Below are 11,548 nucleotides of genomic sequence, written 5' to 3' on the forward strand. Positions count from 1 at the left end.
TCTACCGAAACCCAAAACCACATTGGGTTCCAGCAGGTTGCACTTTGCTCATATCCGACCTTTTTGATAAAAAAAAGAAAAGAAAAAAAGGCGAGTTTAGTACCTCATTTGGTTATTATACTCGTGGTGTACCAGGGTTCAATATTAGGTCCTAAACCTTTTTAGTCTGTAGATGCCCCCCACAGTAGGAAAACTAAAAGTTGTTATCATAAATACTTGGGTTTTTCTCTTGCCAATAAGGTTGGCTGTCCACACTTACAACTCACAAATGGCCTCAAAAATGTTTATCTTGTCTGCTGACATATACTGCATATTGGTAAAAGTATTCCTAAGATTAATATGTTCTAGAACCATCCTAAAGGCCTTGTGACCTAACAAAAAAAAAAGAAAAAAAAAAAAAGATACTATGTTACATCAGTAGTGATAGAGAGCCCCATACCCTAAGGTTGTCAACTAAACAAGGCTGACATTTAGCCTAGTGGTTAACCAGACAAGTGAGGGGAACTTACTGTAAATGACAGGATCAAAACCCACTATGACTAGAATTCATAGCCCTTGCTATATTGGGGCAGTTGAGCAGATGTAAAATTAATATAAGAACATTATTTCAATGCCGGCTGAAAAAGCTGAGGTGCCTACCTGAAACCATCTCCGACCGTGACGATCTCCACCTCACTGTCTGTTGAGGTGACATTGATCTCCTCGCTTGCAGGGACAGCAGGAGCTGGAGCTGGAGTCGCCTCAATCACCACCACATCCTCATCCAGGCCACCTGAGCACACCAGTTGAATTTAATATAGTACTAGTAGTACAATCAGACAAAAGGCAAAGAAAGCATTCAACTACAATACAATTCGGGCTGGGTGTCGCATGATTTCCCGAATCGATTGTATTCCGATTCACAAGGTCCCGATTTGATTACATTTCTGATTCTATTCTTCACATTCTATATTTCAGTGACAATACCAATTTTGCTTGGAAATAAAATAGATTCTCAGAGAACTTCTGCTGTAAATTGTACAAGCAAGAAGCAACCCTCATTTTATATATAATGCATCAAGTTGATGTTTACATTAAGAATTGCCCCCCAAAAAGTTTGTTTAAAGTACTTTTTACGTATACATGCATGGTAAAAAGGTATATATTAAAATTATTCTTGATTTTATGAATCAATATCGGATCACTTAAACAAAAATTGATTTTAATTAGAGAATCGATTATTTTAATCCAGCCCTAAATACAATTAACAGAAAATACATACTTGAAATGAAAACTTGTAGCCCGACTACGCTTCATGACACTTTACGTATATTAATCAGGAATTTTTCACATTAAAGTTGGGTATAAATAAACAAACAAACATTTAAGTTTGTGCAGGCTGTCATACGCGTCTATTCTCATACAGCATAGACATTTTTTAATGGCTTAGTCTAACACCAAGCAAGTTGTGTAAGTGGCCAGATAGTATTTCTCCAGTTTCATCATGCTAACAGCAGTATCACCAGGCTCAACAGTTTAACAGGAGAAATGTAGGTCATCAGTGTTCACTGGGATTGGCTTTTTTCCTTCACCGTTCCCAAATGTGCCCTGTGATTGGTTCCCTGTGCACTAGATCTCACTTCATCTCTGCCTGGACTAAATACCATGAAAGCCCCCTCAGGTGTGTTCACTAAAAGTAGATGTTTGCAATAAGAAATCAGAAAGAAGAGAGTGGAGGATTGTACATTTCTCAATGACAATAATTTAAGACTACATTTTTTAACCTTTTTAGTTTGAAATTATTATAATTTTCATAAAACAAGCACTCCTTGGTTTTAAAAACTTATATCATGAAACAAATGTCGAACGTGAATGAAACGTTCACAGACTCAATCACGAAAATGCATATTCCTATCACCTACTGCTTTTCCATATGGTTTGCGAAATGAGATAGATGTTATCTATATTTCAAAATTACATTGAGCACATTATGCACACAAAGATCCCTGTCATACTTCATCGCCAGAGGTGCTGCATGTTTATTAATGCCACCTACATTGCACACAAGGAGCCTAGTTCATCACAGGCACTGCTCAAACAAGTTAAAGTCATGGCACACTAATTTGGTACAAATGCATCATTCTCCTCTTCTGGGGCCACTGCCAAGACCATGGGAGAGCAATGGTGGCATTGCCTTCTTAAATAGATTCTGTGTTGTGTTTTTTTCACAAGTGAACACAGATTAATCTACTGGTTCATTTTAAGGTTTAAGCCCATGCATACATTTATCCTAATTCCCAGTGTAAGTGAGAGTTGCTGACTCATGCATCTGGTGTATGAGTCAAGGTTACAAATTCTCTCCTACATTCTTAAGAATTAAATGTAAATCTTCAGTCAACCATTTATGGCAGACAGTAGATGTCATATATATATATATATATATATATATATATATATATATATATATATATATATATATATATATATATATATATATATATATATTTCAACCAATACAAGGAAGGAACATTAAGATATGTCTGTTCAGATTTACCAGTGCAGTGACTGTGAGCAAAACATTTTACTGAATTATATCAACAGCTTAATTCAATGCACTGGAGGTTTTAAAATAATATACAAAACTTTTTAAGCTAACTGCTTCATTACTTGTGTGAGTGATTAACAAAGTAATAAAATGCTATGCTGCAGAAGTGTATACTGTGTTTTCGTGCACATCGCTAAGTGCCTTGCCATAATTCCCCAGCGTGATTTCTATTCCAATTGTCTCCTGAGAGCTGCTGCTTAGCACCCTCTGCAAGACTAGCTGCCTGGCACAACAACACCTTGCTTACAACTTGTAGAGAATTGTAACCAATGATTGCAGTGTTTGACTAGGTAAAGAAATACCTACTACTACTGGCCCTAACATGTCTATATGACAAACTCTGGAACAAAAAATGTCAAAAGCCCAAGTGACGACTTTCTGAAGTTCAACCAGCCACTTCAGATCGATCGGTTGGTGGTAAGATGACATGCAATGGGCTTAAGCCTGAATAATCAGCCTTTGTAACCGCTATTGACAATGCCAACAATGTAGTGTGACAAATCATCATATGACGTGTGCATAAGGGAATTTGTAGAATTTCATTTGATCTAAAAACGACAATCCAGGTGTGACCTGGATTCAAAGTGATTTTTAGATGTTGTTCATTCAAATTTAATATATTCTGTTTACCTCAGGTTAGAGGTAGGATTAAACCGTTTCCTGGCTACATCACACACCTGCTCCAACTCTGGACATTTAGAAGGCAGCTTTCATCACTTGCCTTCATGCTTTCCCCTGCTGTAAACACATGCCTTGTTTTTCCTGCGAGACCTGCTGTTTCTATGCAAAGCCCATCACTAAACAGTGCCTGAGTTTTCTCCCACCTGCCTTCCATAGAGGCAAAACAACTAACTTTCCATACTCCCCTAAGGCCACAGCAGCAGAAATATTGCTGAGGCTAAATGGCTACATGAGAATAACAATGAACCAAGGTAGAGGTAGGGCTTTTTAAAGGATATACTGACTCCTGTTGTAAATAGAAGGTGACTTTCACATGCACACTGGGCTGTGCCACTTTGCTGAGAATGAGAGCAGAAAGCTATGGTTTAGATTTTGGATGTAAACATGTTGTTCCAACAGGTACAGAGGGCTGCAGTTTCCATTACAACATGCCAGGTGTGTGGGGGGCCATGAAAAGCAGAGGAGAGTAGCTATTATTTGATCAGATGTGCCCAAGCCATTACAAAGACATAAAGACTATATACAATTTCTTACATTTTTCACCTAGTTTTTACGTAGACTTGGGACACACTAAAGCAGCAATAGGCTGCCATGTGGAGGGCAAGAGCCATTTGTGAGCATATTTTTACGACAGCCAAACACTATGCAATGCTGTCTACTTCCCCTTCTCTGGTTGAGAGCTAGGATGAAATCACCTAGTGCAGAATGAAAACATGTAGACTTATGATCCTGCTTCTGTAAACAGTGAGCTTGTTACCATTATCACACTTCTGCAATAGCCAATTCATTTCTGATTGTACAGTGAAAGGAACTGGACGTCTATGGTTTAAAAGTGTGATACATTCTAACAATACATGCCTATGAGGGTTATTTAAATTCTTTAAAAAGATGTTTGCAAAATAACAACCTTTTTGTGATCTAGCTCCTATTGCAAGTTGCACAACACCTGTTGACCTCTTCTCTGGAACCAGCCATTTCTGTTTTTGTGTTCTAGTTTTTTTTAGTGCATATTAAATCACATTGCATCAATGTACTTTAAGTTTTAAACCATTTTTACACAAAATGTTAATTCATGCTGGACTGTGGGTTTTTTTCTGCAATGTTAGATATCCTGGTGCCTCTGAGCTTTAGGAGAAATAATTCCCATTATACTGTTACAACGGTCATGGTCCAAATCTTTTTAGCCTTTTCAAATAATCAATCAAATAAATATGTCCACATTGTGGTGTAGCATTTTGCCTGTTGATATTTATTAAACCCATGTTGTCTAATAAGAGCAAAAGGCCCTGATATACTGTATAAGCCATCTAACGTTTATTTATTGACTGTTAATCAATCAAATAGATAAATACATTAACACTAACACAATCTTTGATAGCCCTAAAAATATAAACAAATAATGACTGATCCTGATTCCATAGTCTGGCCTGTGTAGTCCACGATGTTATGGTGATCACACTGTGATCACACAGTATTATGCTACGTAAGCTTTCCCTGTTAGTTTATGCTTTTAACCATATGATATAACCTATGTAATATACCTCATGCTGTGAAACAAGATATGTTAGATACAATACAGAGATTACAACGCAACATGAAGACACAACTGTAATAGAGTCATGGTTTGTAATTACCTGTGGCTACAGTAGCACTGTTGGGCTGGCTGCTAGTGCTACTGACATCTACATACAGCTCATCTTCTGCTTCGGTAGAAGAGGGGGTAGAAGAGTCACTACTTAGCTCCTCGCTGGAACTACTGGTGCTATGGAGTAGAGCATACTTCCTACGTGCAATCACTTCACGTTTCTTTCTCTGCAGTAGTAGTCGCTCCTTTTGCTTCTGAGTACGCTGCCCCCCTGCAGGAGCTGTTTTCACAAAGCGTTTCCTATGTAGAGGCCGCCGGCTGCTCAGACACGGCCGCTTCAGCAGAACGGGCTCAGCTTCAGACCGCACCCACTTATGAGAGCGATTCCCCCGAGTTCGACCCAGAACAGGGCGCAGGCCAACTCCAGCGGCTCCTCCTGTTGTTAGGGCAGGAGCCTTGTGTTGGCCCCCTGTTGCTCCAGCTTCCCCCTCCTCCTCTGAGCTGAGAGTGTCTGAGTCCCCGAATCGCAGGCTAGAGGACGGGGAGGAAGCACAGTCACTAAAAGAGGACTCGTGATTATGTTCATCCTCACTTGGGTGCTGTAAAAGTTCTACCCTGGGACGCTGAGGGGCCAGTGAACTCTCACTGATGTGGCCCTCCTTCAGTGAGCAATCTGATGGCCCTGCCTGTTGGCCTTTTCTTTTTCTGCGCCCAGGGAGGGTCCGTTCTGAGTCTCTGTGTGTTCCTGTGTCCCTCAGGGGCCGATGCCTGGACTCACACAGGGTTTCAAATTCGCTGCCTGCCTTTCCAATCACCTCCATGTTGTTAGGAAAGCTCTTGGCTGCCTCCATGGGCTCTGGGTTCACCAGTGGCTCCTTCAGATGCTCCTGTCTGCTTGGGGCCTCAGACGGCACCTCACTCTTCATGGCGGCAGGTCCGTCCTCAGAGGGCAAACAGCAAGTGCACTTGCATCAGTTCCTAGGCATCTATCCGCTGCATCTTACAAAACCTGAAAAAAAAAGAAAGGAAAAGAGTTACAGGTGCACAAGCTGCTTTGTGCTGCATGATTGTAAAAGGACACATGTCAGCGAAAGGATTAAGACCTTTCGAGGGTTCTGGAAAATAAAGACCAATTTCATAACCAACAATAAAAAGCAAAAGATCACATCTAAATTTGAGTCTGACCAATGAGCTAAGAATGTTCTTTGCTCTCATTCATCCACGAAATGCATTGCTAAAATAAACTGTTATGTTAATAAATGAAAAGCAAGTCACCAATGGCCTGTAAGACAATCTGATTAGATCTGTTTGATCAGAGGACACAACTAGTTAGCTGTTTCAATGTCTTATAAATATGACTAAATCTTAAAATGATGGACTTCTAATAATACTACCTACCCCTTCTGTACCAATTACAAGGACTCTTAAAAGGTTGCAAGGGAATTGAATAAAAATAGAAAAGCTAATGCAAAAGCTGGGTGAAAAGAAGTATAAAAAAGCAAGAAGCATAAAAGAGGCAAAAATCAGTTGATTGATTACAGAAAAACAAAATGTGTAATCCATCTTAAATGTTTTCCATGATGCAGGCCTTATGATCATTTTAGTTCTCATTATGATATCTCCACTGAATTGTTCAACATTACAGCTTACAGCAGAGCACAGCAGACTTGCTTTTAACTAAATGTTATTACAGATTATTTTCAAGCATTTCACTGATAAATCAACGGCACACAGGCCTAAAAACAAACATTAATATGCCCATGACAATACTTCATGGTGTTCAATGCGAGGCAATACGTTCATTCATTCTGTTTTTAGTACAAATTAAGGCAGCAGGACCCAAGGCTGCTGATTGAAGATGAAAATAAATACCCACAGGCTGACTCAATACTGATGTGTTTGCTTTATTGTTGATTGCAGGCAATGCATGAATCAGATTAAATAAAATGGGATTCGGTCTATATTTGTGTACACCAACAAATAACTCCCAAGAGAAAGGGACTCTTTAGGTATGTTGCAGTGGAAGTATTTTCACAGCGGTGTAAGGTCTCCCAGAGCAACGCCAAATTCCAGCATAGCTAAAATGCAGGCTACTTCGTGAATACAATAAAAAAAATGTGTGTCTCTGTTAAGATTCACTCCATGTGTATTTTCAGATGGCACGTGGCTTACTACACCCTCAGACAGCCAACAGTGGTGTTAGCATTGACAAGGATTACAATTCTGGGGAACAGGTGTTTTCAAATTGGCAAGAAAGAAAAAAGTATCTATGCCAGAGCTGTCAATAAACTTGAAAGCTATGAATACATTTAATATACCGTATTACTGTTTGCTTCTTTTAGGAAAACTGTGATAGTTTAGAGGTATGTACTCCTCCTCACAGATACACAGATATCCTGATGTAAAGTATGTAGTTTTCTTGCAATATATCACATATTCAATATCACCCGACCGAGTTCAGGCTTTATATAGCTAACACTTATCCATTAATACTTTGATTTGCCCCAATACCAATCCAGATCAGTGTGAACATCCCGGTTGTGTATAAAAGCACGCACAGACACACAAAGAATATATTCCAATAAATTCCAAAGCAGAAAATTGATTAAATATGATCACTCCTTAATCACAAAGGGTGTTGCATATCTGCAGTGATGTTGACTGATGAACTGTATTTTAACATTAGGGACAGTGGGAAGAAAATTGCAGGCTTATGCACTATAAGCAAGTGGTGATATCACCCACAGCAGCAAGCCAACCACACTTCTTGATCTGATGTAATCAGAAAACAAAATCATGGAGCTACTATTTCAGCAAGTGATTAAGGAACATATTGTACTGACCCTGTCTATGAGGCCATCTGGAAGTACAAGTGATGTTACACAACTCAAGAAAATGAAACAAATGCTTTGCTAGTGCCATGCACATTGTTTGCTGGGACTACACAATTCACGTTTTCTTGAGCCTGTCAACAACCCTATGTAATTTTATCTTCAACATCTTAAAGCTCCAACTATATTGTTTAAGACATTGTAAGAAATGTTATTGTGGGACAGTGGCTAGCAAATTCAAGAGTCATCTAGACTTTTTAAGAGGACGCAGCTACAAAAACTTCTATAGAGTTTACTTTCCATCTCTCTGGCACAGTCTCAGTAAAAATGTAACACCACAGCATTCCTGGTATGTTTTGCTGCAGGGTATTTGTATTGGACTGCATTAGAATGTTCAGGTGTTCATGATGTTCCTGTGTGTTGCACTGCATTAGATAGTCGGTTACAGACTGAAAGCAATGTCAGTTCATTATTCATTCACAACTCATTTCATAGAAACATTTCAGTTGTCACTTGACCCGAAGCTGCAACTTTTGTGAAATAGGGCTGATGAGGTTGATGGTGCACAGCGCTCTTTCTGCTTTTATATACAACTCACTGATAAGTGAGAGCCCTTCGGATGCCACGGAGTGAGCTGCTCAATGACATGCATGAATTCAGGGGCCTCAGAGGACAGCCCTGAATGAAAAAAATCCCCATGCACCAAGGCTGAATGATTTAAATTAAACATAAAGAGGCCCAAATAACGATACGTAAGGTATACTGCAGATACTGTCTAATGAATCAGGCCCAGCTTTTTGCTACCAGAAAATGTATGGTGTAACAGAAATGGCAACAGTAAACCAATTCAAGATGTACGGCTGAGACAGGACTGCTGAGCTGCTGCTAACGATACTCACGGTGCTTTCTGTCTGCGAAACGACTACCAACCATTCCGACTAGGCAAGCAAAAACAGAGCTACATAGATGTATTTAGCTTGACAGAATCGAGCCTGAAACTGGTGCTAGGAATAGTTTTATAACGCTTAATAATTACAATAGGCTCGGCTGCTGTCTGTCTGTATCCCACAAACGCTGCTGAAGTGACTGGGGCCAGATAAACTCGAGTTAATAGAGAATAACTAAAATATGAATATCTAATGTTAGTAACTTATGTTGAGATTATTACGATAACGAATCGAGAGGAACCAAAGTGGACAGCTAACCACCTAGCCTGACACATAGTTAACGTCAACTTACTCCAGACAGAAGACAACAAAGACAACACGTACCTGGGTCTAAGTCCTTTTTTCAAAATGTGTCACCGTCTTTTTTGTAACATGTGAAGTTAAATCCTGTAGGAAAGAATGACAAGCGTTGAAAACGAGCATTTATCTAAATGTTAACCCTAACTGCAACTAGGCAGGCCTACATAGAAATCGCGATCCGAGGACGTTAGCTGCTGGGATTGTGAAACTGACAACACAGTCCCGAGCTGAGCCGAGAAGCAAAATCGAAGGCAATGGGCCCTGGATGGCTACGAGCTAAGCTAACGTAAAGGCTAGTTCCACTTCACTCAGCAAATACCCGATTATACTCAGCCATTTTAACTCGCAAATGAATCATATCGAATCTTAAAAAGTAGTACGACCTATCTAATATGTTTCTGTTTGACAAGATACAAATGTCTCACTATAAGCCCTCGACGAAGTTGCCATTCCTCCCTTTCGATGCATCCACTCTTGTTTACCCAGCAGGTCGTCTGTTCGCTGGCTACGGATACAACAGTCGTTGCCCTCATTGCCGCATGAGGGCGCCAGATCGTGGCCAGCCGTCAGCTACTTTTTACGACACTTTGCGTCTGCTTGATTTAATCCCTTTTACTTTTCAAAATATAACGTGTAGATAAAAAATACTCTCGAGAGGACACTCTCTCCTCGCCCCGTTTCGTGTCGACAAAAGAGCATGAGAAGCTCTGTGTAGTATAAATGTAAGCCCATGTACAAGATGATAATAGAAGTTCATGCATTATTGTTTTGCGTATCGCCTTCCTAAATCCTCGATTCCAAATACTGGCGCGCCCACTAACGGATATAAATTGGAGATGTCGAAACGAAATTAAAGCCCATACATTTTTTTATCACGGGCTCTAGTTTTATTTTATTATGTTTATATTTTAGCCCTATAATTCAACTGATATGTAATTATATAATTCACAAACCCATACACTGACCTTTTTCACTACTGCCAATATTCACACAATGCAGAACTAATATTTAAATTGAAAATCCTAGACCATATTTAAACGCCATTAACACGGTGGGTTTCCCCCTATTTATGATTAATACATAGTCTTTACAATGTTAGTGAATAGCCACGTCTACTTGTGACCCTGTTGTGCAGCTCAATCAGAGGGCAGTTTTCCCTTCACAGTTTAATTTGAATATTTGTTAGATGCCTAAAGAGGTAAATTGTGCAGTATTTCATGAGAAAATGGCAAAAAAAATGCCAGAAAATAGCTATAATTTAAAATGGAATATATTTCTTATCCCAGTAGTTATCTTGTGACCCCATTTGTAGGTGCTGACTGATGGAATTGAAATATGTAGAGAAAAATGACATCCAATTGGCACATGAACATTAACAGAGATAAACCTAATCACACATAATAAACATGCATGTAGTTATTTTTGTAAAATATATAGGTCTTATAATGTTTATGATTATGTTTTAGATGTCAAGCTTTAGGGTGCTACTGTATTTAGTGTGCATGTGAGATTTATTTGGGTTGCAGCTCTTGTGTGTGTGTGTGTGTGTGTGTGTGTGTGTGTTAAATTATGGATTTAAAATGGAGTTGACAGCAGATGTTTCAGTGTTGTCAACTATCGTCACTATTATATGATAAGGAATAAGTGGGACATATATGTTGCATTATGAATTATATTATCTAGATAGTAATGACATTTTATGATCCTTATAGTTATTAGAAACATTATTGAATCCATGTCTGACCTGGTGTGTGCTTCACACTTGACCAGAGACCGAAGGTGCAGATTTCACAGCTAAAATGGAGCTGAAGAAGAAGGAGCTTGCTTCCTGCAGAAGAGAGAAGGGTGAACTGCTGACTCTGACAGAAAATGACAAGGGAAGCAATTCTGTCTAAAAAAAAAGTGTAGGTTTTACCAAGCAAATTTACACATACAGCTGATTAAATGGCTTGAAGAGTTGTACAGAATAGGGACAAAAATACATTTATAAAGCAGAGGATTGACAAAGTACAGGGCCAAGACAACACAAACCAAGATCTTGCGTGTATGGTGCAGAACACTAGTTTGTGAGGGCATACATTTACACCCTGGACTCCATACATATTCTCTATGGGCCCATCTTTAGCATTCACTGCTATTCATCTTATATAGGTATTTGTGGGCTCTCCTAACATCAGGGCCCTAGTCTTTTTTCTCCCCCAGTTCTACGCCCTGCCTGCAAGTGTCAGAGGCTGGCGTGGCAAGTTTAGGACTGGTTCTAGAGGAGAGCCTAAATGTTTTTTGAGACCAACAAGAGAAGCAGCTGAATATAACAACAGCTAGGCTACATGCGAGCACTAACATATGGGCTGAAGAAAGCAGGAAACGTCGCAGGTCACTTTAAACTGAACATTTCCAGTAGCCTACTTTGCTACGGTTTCCCCTGCTTTTATTTCCACTGAATTAGGGAATGGACGCGTGGTTGAATAAAATGAATGTCATTTAAACAATTTTGTTCCTGAAATATGTTATGTGACACCGATTTGTTTTCATTGATTCATTCACTATGCAGTAGGTAGCGATGCGGCATTTAAAGACAACAAAACAAGACAACGAAGAAGAAGCTGGGAAAAACGGTCTG

At 39.4% G+C, this 11,548-nt stretch overlaps 1 protein-coding gene across 3 annotated transcripts in view; it reads right to left on the reverse strand.

The window, feature by feature from the left end:
* rnf111 (ring finger protein 111) overlaps positions 1–9,459 on the reverse strand; it is a 28,332-nt gene extending 18,873 nt beyond the window's left edge. For 2 of the 3 annotated variants that reach the window (XM_078249003.1, XM_078248987.1), the window contains exons 1-4: positions 9,354–9,459; positions 8,953–9,015; positions 4,900–5,859; positions 640–772 (exon numbers count right to left, since the gene is read on the reverse strand). In XM_078249003.1, the coding sequence (XP_078105129.1) occupies positions 640–772; positions 4,900–5,776 (1,010 nt within the window). In that variant the 5' untranslated portion in view covers positions 5,777–5,859; positions 8,953–9,015; positions 9,354–9,459. The remainder of the gene's footprint in view (positions 1–639; positions 773–4,899; positions 5,860–8,952; positions 9,016–9,353) is intronic. The other variant, XM_078248995.1, reaches the window with a different exon arrangement.
* Positions 9,460–11,548: the final 2,089 nt, after the last annotated feature.

This window comes from Sander vitreus, chromosome 1, assembly GCF_031162955.1.
Source record: "Sander vitreus isolate 19-12246 chromosome 1, sanVit1, whole genome shotgun sequence".
In the NCBI taxonomy this organism is placed as follows: domain Eukaryota; kingdom Metazoa; phylum Chordata; class Actinopteri; order Perciformes; family Percidae; genus Sander; species Sander vitreus.